The sequence below is a fragment of the Pelobates fuscus genome, chromosome 8 (assembly GCF_036172605.1).
Source record: "Pelobates fuscus isolate aPelFus1 chromosome 8, aPelFus1.pri, whole genome shotgun sequence".
NCBI lineage: Eukaryota > Metazoa > Chordata > Amphibia > Anura > Pelobatidae > Pelobates > Pelobates fuscus.
Genome location: NC_086324.1, coordinates 153,190,750 through 153,214,410, shown reverse-complemented (window position 1 = coordinate 153,214,410; position 23,661 = coordinate 153,190,750). Strand labels below are relative to the sequence as shown.

The 23,661-nt window shown below is 42.3% G+C and overlaps 1 protein-coding gene across 2 annotated transcripts in view; it reads right to left on the bottom strand.

Annotated features, from left to right (window-relative positions):
• Window positions 1-2,442: 2,442 nt before the first annotated feature.
• The window catches only part of PRPSAP2 (phosphoribosyl pyrophosphate synthetase associated protein 2), a 50,343-nt gene continuing 29,124 nt past the window's right edge, over window positions 2,443-23,661 (bottom strand). For both annotated transcript variants that reach the window (XM_063430440.1, XM_063430439.1), the window contains 5 exons: window positions 19,808-19,863; window positions 18,540-18,694; window positions 5,529-5,599; window positions 5,030-5,176; window positions 2,443-4,581 (listed from right to left, as the gene is read on the bottom strand). In XM_063430440.1, the coding sequence (XP_063286510.1) occupies window positions 4,423-4,581; window positions 5,030-5,176; window positions 5,529-5,599; window positions 18,540-18,694; window positions 19,808-19,863 (588 nt within the window). In that variant the 3' untranslated portion in view covers window positions 2,443-4,422. The remainder of the gene's footprint in view (window positions 4,582-5,029; window positions 5,177-5,528; window positions 5,600-18,539; window positions 18,695-19,807; window positions 19,864-23,661) is intronic.

Genomic DNA, 23,661 nt, shown 5'->3' with positions numbered 1-23,661 from the left:
GGGACACTGGGATTTAGTAGGGGGGGACACTGGGATTTAGTAGGGGGGGACACTGGGATTTAGTAGGGGGGACACTGGGATTTAGTAGGGGGGACACTGGGATTTAGTAGGGGGGGACACTGGGATTTAGTAGGGGGGGACACTGGGATTTAGTAGGGGGGGGCACTGGGATTTAGTAGGGGGGGACACTGGGATTTAGTGGGGGGGACACTGGGATTTAGTAGGGGGGGACACTGGGATTTAGTAGGGGGGGACACTGGGATTTAGTAGGGGGGACACTGGGATTTAGTAGGGGGGACACTGGGATTTAGTAGGGGGGACACTGGGATTTAGTAGGGGGGGCACTGGGATTTAGTAGGGGGACACTGGGATTTAGTAGGGGGACACTGGGATTTAGTAGGGGGACACTGGGATTTAGTAGGGGGGACACTGGGATTTAGTAGGGGGGACACTGGGATTTAGTAGGGGGGACACTGGGATTTAGTAGGGGGGACACTGGGATTTAGTAGGGGGGACACTGGGATTTAGTAGGGGGGACACTGGGATTTAGTAGGGGGGACACTGGGATTTAGTAGGGGGGGCACTGGGATTTAGTAGGGGGGACACTGGGATTTAGTAGGGGGGACACTGGGATTTAGTAGGGGGGACACTGGGATTTAGTAGGGGGGACACTGGGATTTAGTAGGGGGGACACTGGGATTTAGTAGGGGGGACACTGGGATTTAGTAGGGGGGACACTGGGATTTAGTAGGGGGGACACTGGGATTTAGTAGGGGGGACACTGGGATTTAGTAGGGGGGACACTGGGATTTAGTAGGGGGACACTGGGATTTAGTAGGGGGGACACTGGGATTTAGTAGGGGGGACACTGGGATTTAGTAGGGGGGACACTGGGATTTAGTAGGGGGACACTGGGATTTAGTAGGGGGGACACTGGGATTTAGTAGGGGGGACACTGGGATTTAGTAGGGGGGACACTGGGATTTAGTAGGGGGGACACTGGGATTTAGTAGGGGGGACACTGGGATTTAGTAGGGGGGACACTGGGATTTAGTAGGGGGGACACTGGGATTTAGTAGGGGGGACACTGGGATTTAGTAGGGGGGACACTGGGATTTAGTAGGGGGGACACTGGGATTTAGTAGGGGGACACTGGGATTTAGTAGGGGGGACACTGGGATTTAGTAGGGGGGACACTGGGATTTAGTAGGGGGGACACTGGGATTTAGTAGGGGGGACACTGGGATTTAGTAGGGGGACACTGGGATTTAGTAGGGGGACACTGGGATTTAGTAGGGGGGACACACTGGGATTTAGTAGAGGGGAGGGGGGACACACTGGGATTTAGTAGAGGGGAGGGGGGACACACTGGGATTTAGTAGAGGGGAGGGGGGACACTGGCATTTAGTAGAGGGGAGGGGACACACACTGGGATTTAGTAGAGGGGAGGGGACACACACTGGGATTTAGTAGAGGGGAGGGGACACACACTGGGATTTAGTAGAGGGGAGGGGGGCACTGGGATTTAGTAGAGGGGAGGGGGAACACTGGGATTTAGTAGAGGGGAGGGGGAACACTGGGATTTAGTAGAGGGGAGGGGGAACACTGGGATTTAGTAGAGGGAGGTGCGTTTTTTTAATAAACCGTACTTTTCAAAATAAACCTACGTTTCTATGAAAATTTAAGTTGTTTTTTGCTGCCCGCATAAACTTAAACTTTATTAGGCCCGTGCTAGCCTTTAAGATTGACATGCGTGCTTTAAGAGTTTATGGTTAAAGAACAACATGCAGGGTAAGCTACCCCTGGCACTCCAGCGGCTAGCAAATAAAGTATGTGATAGTATTGCTAAGAACTATGCAAGTCTTAATCCACAGATGACAGAGTTGCAAAGGTTGGCCATATCTAGATTAGCCTATGAACCTTTGAACTCAATATATTACTTAGACTCCATTAAGCCTAAAAGCCATTTGCACAGCCAATAATTATCATGCTACAAAGAGTTTAAGCATAAATGACAGTCCGGTAGTAATTATCCAAGATCACAAACTTTCAGAAAAAGAATGGCACTATTATGCTACAGGACATGAGTTATCAATGACCTTACGTACGTACAAAATAACAAAACAAAAACACTGGCAGAAGGTGGTTTACAAAAAAAAACAAAAAACGTGTTTATGTAGCTAGATGTACGATGAGAAGAAAAAGATTCCCTTTTGTGACCTTGACGGACGGCAATCCAATGGCTTTTGGACTACACAAAGAATTAAAGGATTCAGTCTGTGTTCCTGCAGGTAGAATTACTTTAAAGAGCAGCAAATAATTTGTTGAATTTACAAGGGATTGTTGTAATTAGATGACAATTATCCATTACATTGTGAAAACACAAGCATTGAAAACAAGAATAAAATAAATTAATAAAAAAAGAACAAAAACGCAAAAAGCTCACACAAAACAAATATTTTATTACATTTTCCAGCTTATCTTTTGCAGAAAATAAATACAAGTGCATATTTTCTGTACGCTTCCCGACATTAAAGCGTCACTACAAAGACTCCCACACACATAAAATGCGGCACAGAGCTGCCCTTTCTGTACAGTTACCCGTCCCTCAGCAAATGCTTCAGAGTGCTGGGACGAGTCAACCTCAGCTTTTTTTCCCCTCATCCTTAATGCCGCAAAAGGAGCCTACAATATACAAATCCAGACATACTACACTGCTCAGCAATGCTTCATAGGCTCTTGATACATTTCATAACCCTTTAGGGGGACAGGAAGTGAACATTGAGATGTCTTCCCCTGGTATTGACAGTCAGGTTTTACAGAGCCAATGGAGAGCATGAAGAAAAAAACAAAAAACTCCGTAAATTGGTAGGTTTCAAACAAATCGGAGAAATATGTAATCTAGATATTACAAAGCAGTATGGATAATTTGCAAACTGGGTTGCATTTAAAATTATACAAAAAAAATACAGGGCTAAAAAATATAACTAGCGTTAACTTGATCTACACCAGTGATGGTCAATCGTGACCACTCCAGTGGTCACCGACTGTATCCCTGATGATCGGCCTGATAAAAGGGCAACATTCTCACAACAAATGTAGAATACATGTCAGACATAATTGATCTATATTTTGGTAGCAAAAAATTACAAGTAATTATATAGATTTATTATTTAATTTTTTTCAATGCTCTACACCAACAGTGTAAATTCTGGCTATCCAACAAAGTCCCTTTAAGGGCAATATTTAAAAAAAAAAAAAAAAAAAAAATCAAAGCACATTAAACATTACAATACATAATCTAAGCCTGAGATTTGGTGAGCTGCTGTAAGATTCGCACACACTGCAGTATTTTGAACTGATCTTGCTACCACCACTCCATAGCTGCGTAACTAGCAGCTTACACCAAAATCTTCTACCTCTTTGGGTGTATCACTTCTTGTTGGCAGTGGTGGGCAAGTAATGAACCCCTAAACCAGCTTAAAACAAACTTAAATCTTAAATTCTAACTCCTCCTCTACTCATACTCTTGAGCAATTTCACAAAATCTCCCGTTGCAAGTTAAAATGTGGTCTGTGGCTCTTTAATTTGGTAAAAGTGCACAACGCACGACTTAGTGGTACTCACCACAGGTGCGACCGGTAAATGGCTTTGGTGTCAGAGCCAAAGCTTTTAGGCCCATCAAAAAAAATTAAATAATAAAAAAAAATAGATCAGAGGTGCTGCATATAAATCAAAAAAATACATAAACTATAAATCAACTTGACATTGTAATAGACCACAAAAACAAAACAAAACAAAACAGGGCACTGTAGTGTCATCTGTAGGCCACTGACAAATTTGGCTCAACAGCTGTGGCTGGATTACAGCTAAAATGCAAAATCAGTTCCTTGCATTATAGGTTTTTCAACTTCTTTAAATAAGACAAGTTTTTTCCATTGTAGTGGATGGTGGGAGAAACCAGTAATTTTAACTGAAAGGAAAAAAAAATATCTGCTGGGAATGAAACCCCTGCAGACAAAGATGGCCAACTGGCCTGGGTGTCAGTAGAGGTTACATGTTTTTAATACTGTAGGGCTCATACATAGCTGTACTCAGACAGCCCAGCTAATATTTGGATTGCAAAACTATGGCCAACTCGTGAGTGGAGGATGCTGGGAAACAGAATTCAACTACAGCTGCAGTGCCAAATTGTGCATACTATAGAACTAGTGCATGTAACAAAAACAAAAGTAAAAAATAAAATTAAAAAAAAAAAGACGACAAAAAACAAATTAATTGGTGAATCTAACCATAAGACAGATCAGCCTAAAAATTGGCCTTGTTGAAATATTAAGGTAAGCATTTGTACGGCACAGGTACACTGTACAATTCCAGTTTTGGCCCTTAGTATATTCCTAAAAAAACACGTAACAAACAGGACTAATCATCCACACCTATATTTCTAAAAAGATATGACATGGACTCCCCATTGTGAATCCTGCGAATTGCCTCTGATAGTATCATGCTGATGTCAACTGTCTTGATTTTGGGGCACTGTAGCTTCTGGATTTCATGGGGAATTGTGTTGGTGACGACAACCTAGTGGATAAAATATTTGAGAGAAGACCAAAAAAAATAAATAAATTAAAAACATTAAAGTTGTATAACGACAATACAGTTCAATGAGTTGTAGGTGTTCACTTTGATCTACTATGGTCCATGTTTACACCTAAATGATAAAGTAAATGCATGTGAACCATTTTAAAAAGACTCAATAAGGTACAAAACATTGATTTGATACAATTAAACCACAATGAAAAGAGCCAAGAGTGCTATTCTCTTTGGGAGACATACATACTCAAAATATCCATAATTAATTGGAGAGTTATAATACAGCCCCGGTAAGCAAAAATTCACCCTGGTAAGTGTCATGGACACCCCAGACTTACAGTGGCAAATGACTAAAGGCCTGCATAGCAGAGTTAGATTTAAAATTCTAACATTTAATTTTAAATTACTTGCTCCTCCACGCACTGAATTCTCTTACCTCATCTATAGCAGACTCCTCAATTAGCCGTGGAGCATCTGAGGACAGTAAACCATGCGTTGCCATTACAAAAATCTTGTAGGCCCCTCTCTCCTTGAGCGTGTCAGCAGCAGCGAGGAAACTGGCTACATCATCGATGATGTCATCCTGCCAAAACCCAGAGCATGTGTGTTATATGCAGGGCATGCTGTTCCTTCTTTGGCAACTATAACACAGAGAATTCAAGGATGGAGAGTACTGAATTTCAATGACAGCTATATCTGCATTGCAGCGATCTTTTATTCAATTTATAACATTTAAAACAATGTACTTGCCAGTAAGTTGGCCAGCTCATTGAGGACATTACTAGATATAAATAACAATATTACCTTTAAAGTGCCAGCATAGCGTTCTGTGAAAGTCAAGAACACTTTCAGGTACATTTAATAATAACAAAAAAATAAATAGACAACCTTGGGTAAGGTATATAAGGAGCTTAGAGATATAAAAAAAAACATACCACAATGATTGCTATTCTTCCTCCAACATCTCCAACCACAGTAATAGGGGGTTTCTCCTTTGGAAACATCACTAGAAAACAGAAAAAAAATATATAAAATATTTGCTCGTAATCACTGTAAAACGTACACTTTTAAACACCTCAAATAAATGACCTTTTACATTACTGCCAGAAATTAAAAAGTTCAGAAATATAATAAAATACAGGATCTGGGGTTTGGAGCCTACATAGCTCAAATTGTACAGCGTGGTTATAAAAAATAAAATAAAATATAGTAGCCAAGAGGAACGAAGAGTTCGTAAAGACACGCATATCAAGAAATATCTGTGCGCTGAAATAGCAGACCAAATTTTCCTTTAAAAACACAGATGTCTGGCAATAACCCAACTTACAGTAATTATTTTTACTGTCTGCTGGTACTCTGACTTTGCATTTCCAAAAATACAAACAGATTCCTTACAAAAAAAAGTTTTGCAATGGATCTGCCTATTTTCCTCCCCTTTAATAAGTTTCTGTATTTACCAAGAGAAGGGATAATGTATAATTGTTTAAAGTTCGCATACTCAAGATCTCCCTGAAGGATGAAGAAAAATAAAATATTTTGCTAAATGTAGATAAATCTAACATGTATTTTTCTTCAGCCTGGCAAACCACAAAAGTGATGGTATTCTCCTTGCTGGCAGGATACGTATTTAGTCTATAAATTGTGACATTCACAGAACCTGAAATACTATTACACTCAAGGACACTTCTTTCTCAGAAAATAAAAATAAAAAAATAAAAATATAGCACACATTAATGTTCCACCTCCCTAGTAAGCTTCTGCTGTCTGTTAGAGCACAAACGAACACTCTACATTTATTTAATAAATTAATGTGAGAGGGAAGTGGAGCATTTTAACTTTGAAAAAACGATTTATTGTTGGACCCTGTAAATCTGCCCATACCTCATCTATTATGTCTTTCTCAAGGGTAGATGAAAAGAGAAGAAGAGAACTATGCTACTTTGACACATCCCATTCCACTATGCACAATCTCAGTTTAGGACAATTTTGCAGCTGATCATACCATTTTTCTCTTAGTTGTGGAATGAATGCTGTGGAGGGTGCATGTGAATGCAAAGTTGAAGCAGACCTAACACCCAGAGGACCAATAATATTTACACTCTCATTTGGTTTCTGGACATCCTGTGTGGGCATGGAAAGCCTTGCTCGCTGATGCTAAAAAGTATATTCCATTTTCATATGCAGTTTTCATGGACTAGATTGTAAGGACGTAATTATTCTATTAGTCCTAAGGGGATTAAATGAGATTTCAGTTGTATGCTACAGTGCAACATTAAAAGGCAGTACTATGGTGCAAGATGTGTGTTGTGAGGTTTTCTTTGTAAGCTTTGCCCTTAGGAAATATAGCCACATACATTTAAAGGATGGAGAGATTTGCTGGCCCTTCAAACACAGAATGAAGTAGTATATACACACACACACACACACACACACACACACACACATTTTATTCCAGCTTTGTAACATAGACCTTAGCCTTCCACATAAAGTAAACAAATTTAGATCTAAGACCCTAACATATGGCACAACATTAATCCACATAGTTTTGAATCAAATCTCTGTTATTAGGCTTACGTCCTAATCCTTTTGCTCCTGGAGCGGAGTGTAAATGGAGCTTAGCCTGCTGGTAAGCAGCACAGGAAGAGTTAGGTTACCAACTGCAGACATTTCTCATGGACCAAATATAATTTGGCATGTGAAGAATGCATGTACTCTCAATGAGCAGAACTACTCCAGACTGGGAGGGCACGCGAGCGGTGGATTTCCAGGGCAATTAGTTCAAATAGATCAGATCTGAAATGGAAAGTGGTGACAAGACGAGTCACTCTACGCATGCATCTCTAAAAAGGAATGGGAACGTCCAACGGCTGGAGACTATCAATACAGCGTAGATTCGGTTGAGAGGTGAAGTGCTACTGAAGAGAGGGGAAAATAAAAGAAACGAAAATATGGATATTCAAGATATAGAACCATCAGTTTTGTCATGTTTAGCCCGCTCTAAAAAGACTACTGATGGGGGGCGTGGCTAGCAGCCGACTCGAATGGCCAACTGAGGAAGCCTTATGAGAAGGCGAAACGCATTTTGGACTATCTACTTGAACTTGAGACTATTGAGTCTACCCAGTATTACCTGGGATAAGTATTTTTTATTATATATATATCTTGTTTTTATATTTCTTTGGAATAAATCGTTTTTTAAATCCTGACACACTGGGTACTTACTCCTATTTTGGAAACCAGTCAGAAAGGCACCAAAGGAATTACTCAACATCCAGCACGCTGCCAAAGAAGGGTCTGGACAACCCCCAAATGGTCCAGAGGCTTATACCACCAGAGTCATATGAGGGTATGACTCCAGGCTTGTGAGTCTGACAAATCTTTTAACCCTTTTCTATATACTGTGTTATAGACATATTGCACTATTTTCTGTATGTATTTTACTTTTACAGAACGCCTGCTGAAATCTAAAAGCTCCACTTGTTTTATGTATGTATAAGGCCGCGCACATTAAACCGGCTCCGAGCACAACGAGCAAAGACCGCGAAAAAACGGAGGATCTAACCCACGATGGGGAACAACAAAAGGCAACAAACCCTCACCAAGCACAGGGGAAACCACCAGCGGGTAAACCGGGCTCTGTAACCCGCCTATTCAAAGATTATGCCGACTGCGTGGCATACACAGGAGACCATCATGGCGCCGGCGGCAACTCACACAGACTCGGAACCACCGAGCCCTGCACAATCAGCCTCTTCTGCTTCTGTGGACGTGGATATAAAGGACATCCTGAAAAACTTGCCATCCAGACTGGATCTATCACAAATGCTAGGAAAACTGGAAACTGCCTTCCAACTCAAAATGGAGGGCATGAGCCCTGAAATTAAGCAGGTAGGCAGAAGGGTGCAAGACTTAGAAGACGACAGGGGCATATGTCAGACACAAATACAGGATCTCACCCAGGCACTCACCACCCAAGAAAGGCATTTAACCATGCTCCAGAGATCACTGGTTGATATTGATAATAGGGGTAGGAGGAACAACTTGCGCATTAGGGTGATGCCGGAGGCAGAAAAGGAAAACTTAAAAGAACAGCTAACCACCTTGTTCAATCTTATACTAAACCACTCCCCAGTGGTATTAGACAGGGCACATAGGTCCCTACGACCCAAAAATGGCACATTTTTTCGCATGATTTGTCGCATTCACTACTTCACCCTAAAAGAGGACATCCTGCGGGCACTAAGGGACACATCCTCACCCTTACTATACCAGGGACACGAAATCCAGATCTACCCGGATTTATCCTGGCATACCCTCCAGGCAAGAAGGGCGCTACGGCCGATCACAGACCAACTAAGAGCACGTAGCATACGCTACAGATGGGGATTCCCCTTTGCCTTGATTGTAGGCTTAAAAGGGTCGACTTACACAATCTCCACATACCAAGACGTCATCCCCTTTACCGAAGCACTGAACCTGACAAAAGTCAATATCGCGAACTGGTATGCCCCCGACCGGGCCGTCACGCTGGATACCCAATCATATGGCCAAAAATGGCATACACCATAGAACAGACAAAGAATAGGACAGAACGGCCTACCCCAGAGGGACGACAGGCAAACCAGAGGACCCAGGGACGAATGAGCAACATCCAAGAGAAACTCCCAGATGGACAAGATGGAACTCACAATACACAAAAAGACGGGACTGAACAGGAACACCACAACATTCATCACTCACGTTAAAGCCTCACAAATAACCCCATAAGGACATTACTGAGCACACCGATATAAAGAACCAAGGGACATGCAATAACTGAGGCAGACAATACATACAGAATTGGACGTTAAAGCTGAAAAACTTTGCAAGACTCGGAAACTAAATACAAAAAAAATAAATAAAAAAAAATAATTCAAGAGAACCTCATCTACAGGTCGTATAATCTTATACTGTCTGCATGTTAGCTTTAAAGGTAGTTTGTAACACCATACTGGGTCTAATACACAGATACTAAGAGGGTGATGACACCAACACAGAGAGATCTCAACTATCTGCACAATATGACTAGACAACCCACGTGACCTACACATTTTTAATCAGGGCCACAGGATAATTAATAGAACTAGGTTGAACCCCAAAGACGATACTCAGGAACACAAAACAAAGACTTTCCAAAATTAGGCCACCCTCCATAGACGCAAGGCCCACACAAAACGAGCGCAAAGGGGGCGGAGTCTGACTGCCAAGGGAACCAGACGTGCTCGGCAAGAGCTCCTGCATCTGGCCCCAATAAAGCGAGATTACACCCAGGCCACTCACCTAGCAGACACTCACCTAGGCACTTATCTTACCAAGGGAGTCACGGTACACCGGAGGATACTCGTCTTGAGCTGATCCGACCCCGGTACGTCCTGATAGCAGTCTGCGGCCTACGAAAGCCTGAGCTCTGGAGAGACGGCCGCTCTCCAGGCTCCTTCGTTGCCTGAATGACCCTGGTGACCGAAGCTATGCTCCTTCCCCCCCCCTCTGGACCGGCGGGGGTTATCCCGGTATCCACTGGCTGGTGCCCCCATCAACCCTGCACAGCTTCCACCTCCCGACGCATGATCGCGGCTGACTCACCTAAGATGGCGGCCGGGCCTCTGCACTACCAGCAGGGCCTACTGCAGCCCATGGAGACACGAGGAGATGCTGCAGAATATGTGTTGGAGCGACTGGATGCCACCTTTGCTGCCTTCTGGGCTAAATTGGAGGCTTTAATTGCAGCGACACCTAATCAATCTCCAGAGGGAGATCAACCCAACGAGTTATCCTACCTACCTGCAGGAAACCAAGCAGTTACAGGGGGATATTCTACTACACAAAGCGGCAAGCATAACCCCCACCCCCGCACAACTAACAAACGGAAAAAGCGCAAGAAACCACAGTGGCGAACAACGCTCCGCCGACCAGGCCAGCAACATGGACGCTACTACCCACCTCGACCACGGAGCTCCAGACACCCACAGCAGGGGCAAAAAAAACCAGAGGTGATCTCCCTACGGAGGAGGCCACCGAAGCTGAGCATAAGACCCCCACAGACAAGGCAACCGAAGCGGAGGGGAGCTGGACCAGGGGAGGTGACCGCGACGGGAAGGAACATGCAGAGCTACCCCAGCCCAAGACAGGCACAGCTTACCCGACACACAGCTTGGTTGGAGCTACACCCAGTACCCTCAGCAACTCTGCATAGCCCAGGAGATGTCAGCTCCTTCACACCAAGGAGAATACACCAGCTGCACCGACTACCACAGCCCCAACAAGGCATCGGCTGACCTCCAGACAGAATAGGACTCAAAGCCAGGCATAGTACCCTCTGTCACACAGCCCTCTGTGCCCCATTTGAACTCTCACAAATGTATACTGGATTATTTGAATCTGCCTAAAATGTTGAAAAGTATGCCTTTAAATTTATCTAAGCAGCCTACACTAGCAAATGTTGATTACTATTGTTAACACTATACGCAAGACTAAATGTTTGACTAGCTTGTTTACCCATACTACAAATAGTTTAACGACACAGAACAAGGTTTGTTAGCAAGTACCCTACTGATACTACACTTGGTTTTATCTGCTATGGCATCTCATACTATTTATTAACCGCGTGCCTAAGTTATTGCATAGTCTACTGTCACTTTTTGATAGTCTGTCAGGATAGGCATAGCTACTAGCTACAACATGCTTTTGCTCCACGACAAGTTAACGCTACTTAAAAAAAAAAAAAAATGAGGCATCATTACTCAGGAAATGTAATTGTCCAAAGCTATCGATATACTAACCCTTTATTGTAAACTGTTATTGCATTTCCCTCGCTTTGTTTCTGTACCCCATTCAATATGCTTCAATAAAAGAAAGATTGACAAAAAAAAAAAAACGAGCGCAAAGACTACCATCATCAGTCATACAGAAGCAAAAAAAAAAAATCACGATCCATCTGGAAATGCAAACCAAACACACAGGTGACCACACACTCCCCAACTCACCACTACATCCAAATTAGCCCAAACAAATATCCTCCTCTAAACAGACAAACGGAACAAGCGATCTCACCCGCAAGCTACACCCGAACAGTTACTGAATAACACTTAAATAACAAAGAAAATAACAGACTTCAAGTAACACGACGGCCATTAAATATCTACGCTACACACAAACGCAGACACACCCACACCACCCCCACCACGAAATACGGTGTCTTCACACCATAGCCCACTGCAGATACAGGGACATCTCAGGGGCAGACACCAGTGAATTAATCTCACCGGAGAGTGATACCCTTCTGAATTCGGAAATCTTACTCTCTCAGATACACACTTATATTAAACCACTGTATATAGTTGACCGACAACTCAAAGGAAAACCAGAAGGGAAATATTGACGGTCTCTTTGTTCGTATGTTATTACTGCTTTAATTAATATTGTATCAACTACTGTTTTGCGAGGTAGACCATCATACAGCTGTGTATTGTATATGATTGTGTAAAATTGTTAAACCTAAGGTCGAACACGCAGAACACAAACTCTAGCAGAAATTGTCTGTACTACAAGCCCAAGCAAACCCCACAGGGACTACACGCATCCCACCACACAACACGTACTCCTACAAAACAATGACAACCATAAAAATTTTAACACACAACGCCAGAGGCCTCAACATGCCCGAGAAACGCCACAAAGCACTCACGGACTATCACAGGCAGAAAAGAGACATCATTTATATACAAGAAACGCACTTCCGTAAAAACTTAGCCCCCACTCTCAGATCAAAATTTTACACCAACGGTTACTTTAGCAATTATGGTGGCTCACGATCCTTCTCTACTCACAACTACCCTTTACGTACAAAGAACATTACTCAGATGAGGGAGGCAGGTTCATTTTTCTAAAAGGACAAATAGGGAATACCACAGCAACCCTAGCCAATGTCTACCTCCCAAACCGGAAACAAACCCCCACTCTACGCAAAATACTCCACAAGCTAGAAACAATCACAGAGGGACTACTAATTCTGGAAGGGGACCTTAATGTCTCACTGGATGGGACACTAGACACCACCTCTCAAGCCCAAACATATCAGACCTCAACGAAGAACCAGATACAAAAACTTCTAGACACGCACCAACTCTATGACACTTGGCGAGTGACGCACCCCAATAGCAGAAATTACTCATTTTACTCACACTCATCGAAAACATACTCTAGAATAGATATGATATTTACTCCGCATAGATTCCTGAACCTCATCAAGACTTGTGAATATGCCCCAATAACATGGTCAGACCACACCCCACTGTCAATGACGATAACAATCCCCACCCTACACCCCACTAGGACACAATGGAAACTAAATGACAATCTACTTCACGATCAAGCAATACAAACCCAAATAGACAAACACTTGATTCAATACTTTGAAACAAACACTAAGGCAGAAACACCATGCCCAATCATATTGGAAGCGCATAAAAGTGCTATTAGAGGAACAATCATACAAATACTCCTCCAGACACAAAAAACAACTCGAGACACAAGTCACGCAACTAACCAAAGAAATCAGAGAGCTAGAAGAAGTTCATGCCCGGAACGACACACTATCCATATACAAAAGACATTTAGAGAAACGAACAGAACTCAACACCATTTTGAACGTCCGCACAAAATTTGCCATTGCAAAGACACAAAGCCTATATTATGCACAGGGAGGGAAGAGCAGGAGATTACTAGCCAACACACTTAAAAAACAGAGAAAAAGGGAACATCTCCCACCTAGTAACAGACATCTCCACAGCTTTTCAAGAATACTACCATTCCTTATACAACCTAAGACAAACCCCCCCCCCCCATTGACCCAGGATATTCAAAGCTTCCTTACAAACAGAATACATACCACACTACCGAACAACCTGAGCGAAACCTGAGAACACCCACTCACAACGGAAGAATGTAGAAACACGATCAAGAACCTCCCGGTTGGGAAAAGCTCGGAACCAGATGGAATCACAACAAAATACTACAAAACATACGCCACCACCCTCATCCCACATTTTACAAAATCCTTTGACTCCCTTCTACAAGGTAACTCACTTCCCCTCCGGGAACTAAACGCCACAATCACACTTATCACGAAACCGGGCAAAGACCCATCCCAGTGCGGTAGCTATAGACCGATCTCCTTGATAAACGTAGATCTCAAACTCTTTACAAAAATCCTGGCCAACAGGCTTCCCCCCTACTGCCGGGGATAATACATGCAGACCAATCAGGCTTCGTACCCGGTAGAGAAGCGAAAAATAACACCACGAAAATTATAAACTTGGTGCACCAGGCCACACGATCGAAAGAACCCAATCTACTCTTGTCCATAGATGCTGAAAAAGCCTTCGACAGAGTGGACTGGACCTTAATGCGATACACGCTCCAATCCCTGGGCTTCGGACCTAATTGGCAACAATGGATAAAAGCAATATATTCAAACCCCACAGCCAACATTAGGGTTAACGGACAACTCTCAGATAGCGTGCCAATATCAAACGGCACGAGGCAGGGGTGCCCCCTCTCCCCCCTCCTCTTCGTCATTATCCTAGAACCACTCCTTCAGGGAATCCGAAACAACATCAACATTAAAGGCATACAAACGGGAAAACATGATCATAAAATACCCGCATTTGCGGACGATATGCTTTTCTCAATCTCAAACCCGCTAGACTCACTCCCACACCTAATGGAAGAAATGAATACTTACAGTAAAATATCCAACTTTAAAGCAAATCTCAATAAATGCGAAATCCTCCCAATACACATGCAGGCACACACCGCAACAACACTGAAACGTGAATACCAATTTGCGTGGGCCCCACATAACATAAAATACCTAGGAATACACATCACCAGGGATACAGGACACCTATTCGAAAGCAACTTCCCAAACTTACTAAAAACCATTCACTCAGATCTTACAGCCTGGAATAAACCCCAATTTGGATGGTTCTGCAGGCTGAACATCCTAAAAATGAATGTCCTGCCCAGGATTTTATATATGCTACAAGTACTTCCCATAACAATACCGAAGGCATGGTTCAGCACATTACGCAAGATATTCACAACCTTCATTTGGTCCCACAAAAGCCCTCGATTAGCGCATACACTACCGAAAGAAGGGGGCCTCGGCCTATCTGATATAGGCAGATACTATAAAGCAGTTCACCTGACTAGACTCTATGATTGGTCATGCACCAACACTACAAAACAATGGGTGACCATAGAAGACACTTTCTTCCGAGCACCCATATACACAATCCCATGGCACAAAACAGGACAAACACTACTGATAAAGGGCCCACATCCCACAATCACACCCACTTTGCGCATTTGGGCGACCCTCAAACCAAACGAACAAATCTCACCCCACCTGTCCCCACTTTACCCGATCTCACATAATCCACTCTTTCAACCGGGGGCAGATGGTAAGGCGCTGAAACCCTTCCAAACAAACGCATACCTTACGCTGAAAGACTTACTAGATTAATCTGGAGAACAGCAGGTCAAACCACTACATAACCTTATTGAATCCCCAAATGCGATACAAAAGTTCCAATACAACCAACTAAAGCACTTCATACACTCAGGACCACTAACACAGGGAAATAACCGATCACAAACGGCATTCGAACAACACTGCTCCAACCAGGATCTAAAAACGACACATCTCACTAATGTACACTACTATTCAAGCAACACATACCCATACATACAACTTACCAACGTTTACCACTACATGATAAAGAGAACTACAGATGGAGATACCCAGAAACAAATGGAAACAGATTTTCAGACAAATACACAAAACCTCTAGAAATACGATAGCACAGGAAAGCAACTATAAACAGATAGCACTATACACCATCAAAGCTTCATCATCTCTTCCCCACAACTGTAGATAGATGCTGGAGATGCCAGCAAACCAACAGTACAACTACACACATATGGTGGACTTGCCCGGAGATCCGCAAATACTGGACGCGAATCTCGGGTGTACTATACAAGATCCTCCAGATAAACATCCCGCTACACCCAGACACATACATTTTTCTCCTTCCACCCCCAGGAATGCATAAACACGAAAAAACACTTCTGATAAATCTCATCACAGCAGCAAACCCACTTATCCCGGTCCTTTAGAAACAGCCCCACACACCCACCACACGAGAATGGATACAAAAGGTAGAAACTATCAGAAACCTGGAAGAGACATGCTACTCCCTAACACATCAATATCACGAGTACACATATATATGGGACCCATGGGTCCAATACCTACGAAACAACCCTAACTGATGACCGAACCACGAAGTTCATAATGATCACAGACCATACAACACATAAGTTCGACCAAAGCCTATACAGAATGCTGAAATGTACAATATACGGATAAAAATGTTTGTTACCACGATATGCTGGTTGATTAGACTACTTTGTCTAAGAAATGTTATTGTATCGTTGATAAAGCTGCAATAAATAAAAAAAATAAAAAATAAAAAAACTTGGAAAAAAAAATGTTTGGGGAAAAAAAAAAAAAAATCCAGTCAGTGTACAATATAGAGTATATGTATAAAACTCCCTTTTACTATAATAATAAAAAAAAAACTACTGATGTTTCCAATTGGCTTTGTTTGGGGTGTCAGATCCAGAACCAAATAAAATCCCATTATCAACATGACTTTAAAGGGACATTATAGGGACCCAGAACACTTCAGCTCATTGAAGTGATCTGGGAACAGTGTCCCTATTGCACTTGGTGTTTACATTGCAGCACTAAGTTTTCCTCCAGTGGCTGTCTACCAGACATCCACTAGAGGCACTTCCTTGATGTTACCGGACTTTTGGTCCAATAACAAACGCTGGACGTACTCGCGCTTTGCAGGAGGACATCCAGCGTCAGCTATTTCCCCATAGAAAAGCAATGAATCAATGCTTTCCCTATGGGGAGGGGTAATGAGCGCATGGCACTTGCACCCCCCCCCATCAGTAACATCTGAGGCGGCGGAACCAGGACTCTGCCATGAGGGACATCAGCACTGGGGTCAGGTAAGTAAAGGATTTTTAATCATTTATTCACGGCAGCGGGATGGGGTGGGGGTACGAGTAAGTGGTAGGCAGAGGGAGCTATAGTATTCCTGGCACTATAGTATCCCTTTAGAGAGATACAAACTTTATTAGTAATCACAAGGCAGGTATATGGAACTGCATCACAGGGGAAGTCAAAACCGAACAAGTGTTAGACTTGCATGTCACCTACAGGCTTTTTTATACTATTCATTTTTTTTATGTGGTGGCTGGCTAGCAAGCAGTGGTCAGCTGCCGCATGACCAGTGGGCCCCTGTGTTACTTATTTGCTGCAGGCTGCCATTGCCAAATGATAAAACCGCTTGTCCATTGGACGTTTCATTTGTTTTGTGCCGTGTCCCTGTGGCATTATGGAGTCACCCAAAATTAGAATAGATTGCACAAGACTACTAGTTACCATCTTTAAACTTCTGCAGACATCAATGACTATGGATAAACTGTATGGAAAGTTCCATGGATTTTCCTCACTGTACACAGTATATTGTTGGAAGCTAAAAATCTTTACCCAGGATATTGAAAGTTTCCCCATCACAATTAAAAGTAGTCAGATTACCCCATGTAGATTTATATAGCTTATGTAGAATACTGTAGTGACACTGGCCTTTATGATCACGTGATACTGTTCTGAATTGATTTATGTAAATAAATCTTGTGACAACTTCTGTGAAATGTTGATGGCCAGCAGAAGTTTTGTTTAGTGCCTAAATGGGTCCACAGTTTAATGTAACCTCCAGACCTATTTAAAAAAAAAAAAAAAAAAAGTACCATCTGACATCTTCCCAGTTCTGCTCTACAGACATATTAGCCTATCAGCATGTGTAAAACAAACACACCCCCCTGGCCATTAGAACACATCGCAGCCATTGGCAAACTGGAAGGACTGCACTCAAAGCTGCCTTGCACCATAAACAGTGCAATAAGCCGGTCACAGTTCTTGGAATTACTTTAGGTTGCCAGCAGATTTAAATACAATTCTATGTTTATATTGATTCTTCCTTTTCCAATACAGAGTCACAGTAAACACACATTTATCAAAAATCCTGAGAGCCACAGCAACACATTGGGCACAAATTAAAAAGTAGGATGTGTGCCTAGCATTGAGCTCAGCTGGAGATGCACTGTGTACTGCCGTATATGGTAAATCAGTCAAGTTCATGAATTCACTAGGACTGTGAATATTCAGGGAGGCCTGGCTTTATGGATTCTGTTTACGTGGGTAGAGGGAGCATGTCGCACTTTGGAAATGATCACTTCGTTAACAGCCCACACAGTTTCAGATGCAAACCACTGGCAAACAAACCGAGCAGCTTCCGACAACAACATTTCAAAAGACTTCCTCCACAGCACATCCAGGAAGTGCATGAGTAGATCAGAATGAAAAGTAAATTCTGTGAGGGTTAGGCTTAATGTAAGATAAACAGCAATAATAAACAGTTATCAAAAAGGTACTTGGTGTATGAAAACATTGGAGATGCATAGATACATTTATGTAAAATATTATAGATGCATAAATATTTTTAGGTAGCATAGCAAGATCTATACGTTGCTTTGATATGGGACGACCACGTGTGTATGGTGTAAAAATTATTATGTCAAGAGAAGTTTATAAATAACTAATAAATAATGGGACAGCTTCCATTCTTTTGTATGACATATATGACGACTGTAACATGCACGCAGAACACTTGTAGTTATTCTGTTTAATCCCTTAAATAACTGGGTTGTATAGGACCACTTTTTATTTCTCATTTAGACAAAGATTTACAGAGGTGCAAGATACTTACATGGAATCTCCAATGTTGGGTGTATTCCAGGAGCAGTTACTCCTTTAGCAGCAGGCGGTGAATGCCGCCCATCAACTAAATCGGATTCTGCGTCCTGCGCTTCACCGTGAATCACAGCGATTCCCAGTCGTAACCTTTCAGCAAAAGACTGGGCTCTGCCACAAGGAGAGGTGAGCAAAAAGGGAGATTAGTGAATTTGGAAGGTGCATATTAGGCATAAACCAAGGAACTTGATAGAAAGCATAGATCAACTTGCAGCAGTTTGATTTCAAACACACACACACACACACACACAAAAAAAACAGATTACAATACCAGAGACGCATTTTTTGCATTATAGGCGCATATATTGACCAACTTTACTGTTTTGTGGGTCAAACATTTATGATTCTAAATACATCCCTATTAGGCCAGCTTCTCCGACCTACTGTCCAATTTAAAGAAATTATTATGGCAGTTTTAGACTAACAGAAAATACCAGAAGGGCACAGTTGCACAATCATTTTGGTTCAGATTGTATCACATGAAGTGGGTGCACTGGTCATACATGCCAATTACAATCCATTTAGAACGCATGATCTACAAAACCCGTGAGGCCATGACATACAGAGATGTGCATCACCTCAGGCATGAATCTGTTGACAACACAGCCAATTACTGAAGACACCTGCTCTATAATCTTCAAGGGGCAAGGCAAAAAACCAAACACTTTCTGGAATTCACACTTTGCTACAAATGCACATACAAGCCTATATATGTATATTTATATGTATATTTCTCAGAGCCTTGTACATCATACACTGATCAAACATTAAAGTGGCTCTGTCACCACCTGGGGACTTTACATAATTTGCCAAGATGGTTCACGTTGTGTAGGTATGCCTAAATTAAGGACTGTTGGGAATGGTTGGCAATCATTGCCTTTCACGCAACTTCTCTCCCCCACCATAACACCCCCTCCCCTCCACCAGAAATTGAACATTGATTACAAGAAATACTTTATAGTTCTGAAGCAGTAGATACAAGATATAGTAGTTTAAATTAATCACTAGAACTGTTAGTCATACATAAACAGGCCACCAACATGAAAAATGTAATATATGGGAAAAAAAATAAAATAATAAAAATATGGAAAAAACAACAGCCCCCCCCTCCCCCTCCCCCTGAATACTTTGGCCTAGACAGTGCAAATGTGTTACCAATCCAGTTTTTAGGGAGAAGGGGGAAGTCCCTAGTTGGCCTCCTGGCACACAAAATATTTTGCTCACCTCTTTGCTGATGAAGGGGATTTGGCCACTATTACTGCATTTCTGTAATCAGGTATCTGTCAGGAAAGAAATACAATATTTTATTTACAGTCGTGTCAGGTCCACACGGGCTTATGAAATAGCAAACCATTAAGGTGATGCATTTTGTATGGTTATCTGTGAAAAAAAATAATTTAAATTAATGTTCAACTTGCTGTAAATACAAAAGCTCCAGCAAGGTCCTGAGTGGACAGATGGAATCTTTGGACAGGTGGCCTACTAACAGGATGACAAACAATAGGGTACCGCCAACAGCTGTTTACTTTTTCACTTTCACAGCGAGCAGCAATGCATTTGTTACTCTAGAGCTGTACTGAAAATAAACTATGTTATCCATTAACCCGTCGACTACTTGCGAGTTAGGAGATCACCAAAAAAAAAAAAAAAAAAAAACCATCACTTAACAGGATACAAAGATACAAAGCTATACCTCATAAAATAAAATTTCTACTAAGGAGAAAAATAAATAGGAAGATTCATGCACCGAGTACTCTAATAAAAAAGAGAGGAAGTCTTCACCATTTGCATGACAAGTTCCTCTCTCCTACAAGGGATTCCAGAGTTTTTGAATCCCCATAGCACCCTGGGTAACAGTTTACTGTAATAGGACTCAATGGGTGGCTGAATTCCACCCTATCTGCTTAACTACTTTATAACCATTTGTGAATTTCCCTCTAGCCATCAACCACAAATTACCGTATATACTCGAGTATAAGCCGAGTTTTTTAGCACATTTTTTGTGCTAAAAAAACCCAACTCGGCTTATACTCGAGTCAATAGTCTGTATTATGGCAATTTGCATTGCCATAATACAGACTGGGGGAGAGGGGGGCTGGCAGAGCTGTAACTTACCTTTCCTGCAGCTCCTGTCAGCTTCCTCCTCCTCCGCGCCGTCCGTTCAGCACCTCGGTCAGCTCCCAGTGTAAGTCTCGCGAGAGCGCGGCTCTCGCGAGACTTACAGTGGGAGCTGACAGAGGGAGCTGAACGGACGGCGCGGAGGAGGAGGAAGCTGACAGGAGCTGCAGGAAAGGTAAGTTACAGCTCTGCCAGCCCCCCTCTCCCCCCCACTGAACTACCAATGCTGTACCACCAGGGAGTGAGAGCCCCCCTCCCTGCTATATATCAAGCAGGGAGGGGGGACGAAAAAAATATATATTAATAATAAAAAAAAAAAAAAAATAATTAAATAAATAATAATACAAAAATAATAATAATTAAATTAAATAAATAAAAATAATAAATAATAATTAAAAAAAATTAAAATAATAATAAAAAAAAATTGCCCACCCCCACCAACACACACACACACTGCATTCATACACACACTGCACTCATACACACACACACACACTGCACTCATACACTCACGCTGCACTCATACACTCACGCTGCACTCATACGCACACGCTGCACTCATACGCACACGCTGCATTCATACGCACACGCTGCATTCATACGCACACGCTGCATTCATACGCACACGCTGCATTCATACGCACACGCTGCATTCATACGCACACGCTGCATTCATACGCACACGCTGCATTCATACGCACACGCTGCATTCATACGCACACGCTGCATTCATACGCACACGCTGCATTCATACGCACACGCTGCATTCATACGCACACGCTGCATTCATACGCACACGCTGCATTCATACGCACACGCTGCATTCATACGCACACGCTGCATTCATACGCACACGCTGCATTCATACGCACACGCTGCATTCATACGCACACACTGCATTCATACGCACACACTGCATTCATACGCACACACTGCATTCATACGCACACACTGCATTCATACGCACACACTGCATTCATACGCACACACTGCATTCATACACACACACTGCATTCATACACACACACACTGCATTCATACACACACACTGTAAATAAATATTCAATTAATATAATTTTTTTAGGATCTAATTTTATTTAGAAATTTACCAGTAGCTGCTGCATTTCTCACCCTAGTCTTATACTCGAGTCAATAAGTTTTCCCAGTTTTTTTGGGTAAAATTAGGGGCCTCGGCTTATATTCGGGTCGGCTTATACTCGAGTATATACGGTACCTCTGCAATCTCTTTTCTGAACTCTTACATTGCGAGTCGACCAGCTACCTTGCAAAACACTTTGTTCAAAAGGACGATGAAAGGCTTGACCAAGTTATGCTTATTTTGTCCTGGCTTGTCTGCATTGCACGGTCTATAGCTGTCAAATTACAAAATGCCTCAGAATATTTTGGTGCGTTTTTAAAATCCTAAATAGTACCAATAAAGCTCAAACATGTTCCAGCTTATTATGTAAAGTGCTGCGGAATAAGTTGACGCTATATAAATGCCAATAATAATAATAATAATAATAATAATAACAACAGCTAATAATCTCTTACATTGAGTATGCAATTCTACACACAAAAGTCCAGTTAATAAACACACCAGTAAGTGATAAAAACTAAACACTATCCTGCTTAATAAAGGGGCACTATAGACACCCAGATCACTTTAATGAGATAAAGTGGTCTAGGTGCAGTGACCCTGTGTACCTTTTTAACCCCTTAAGGACACATGACATGTGTGACATGTCATGATTCCCTTTTAATCAAGAAGTTTGGTCCTTAAGGGGTTAAAGAAACTGCAATGTTTACATTTCAGTGCCAAGATTGCCTCTAGTGGCCGTTTGACTGTGAAACAACACTGGATGTCCTCATGCTTTGCATGAGGACATCCAGCATCAAGCAAAACCCTACAGGAGAGCATGGATTCAATGCTTTCCTATGCGGAAGGCCCAAAGCGCACAAGACAGTCGCTGTGTTTGTGCATCAGGTCCCTAACCCATCGGTTAATGTCTGCGAAGGAGGAGTGCGACCCAGCGTTGAAGCGACGTCATTGCTGGAATCAGGTAAGTGACTGAATGGCGAGGGGCCACTTTAGTGTTGGGAATACATCTTTGTATCAATAACACTAAAGTATTCCTTTAAAGTAACTGACTTTCCTTTTTAAAACACAGTCCCAAATCCCACAAAGCATTAACGTACGTTCGTTGTTCTGCCAGCAACGTGATCCGTCTGCAGCTTGCCAGGGTAAACATTTAAAATGCATGCCTTCCTATATCTGTTCTGTAATTACTGAGAAGAGATCTCTCCCTAGCTTAATCCTTTTAGGAAACAACACAGTGACACAATGTCACACAGTGTGCCGACCATCCAATATACCACGGGCAAACTCATCCTTCAGCAATTACATGCTGGCAAAAGAAAGACACAGAAGATACATTTTATTCTTACACAAAATGTTTCACTAAGCACAGGGACAACTTTCATGTATAGTAAAGTAGCGATCTAAGCAACATAACTGCAGCTTGCTATTGTTATTATGCTGCATAGTGTGTCTTGGCGTTAATCCCCCTTTTTAATGTGACATTGTTTAGGAATGGCTTGTTTAAACTCTGGCTCTTCCCATCAACAGGACACCAGCCTCCTCAGCTGCACTGATTATCTTGAGTCTTCAACCTTATGTATGTCAATCATTTCCAACATGGATGCCACCCATTGCCTGAGACTCCAGATGTGGGACAACCATGTGCTCTCAGGTTGTGTCAGCTCCAGATTCTGTTTTCAAAGGCCTGAGGGCAGTTGAAAATGCCATAGTATACCCAGTGTATGTCGTCACATGCATTGCATATTTAATTTTTTCTGAATGAGCATAATTGTGCAGGTTGAGTGGCTGCTGTACAAACGCTCATGCAAGTTATTTAGAAAGAAAAGCTCTCTCGGTAACGTCAGATAAAGTGAAATTG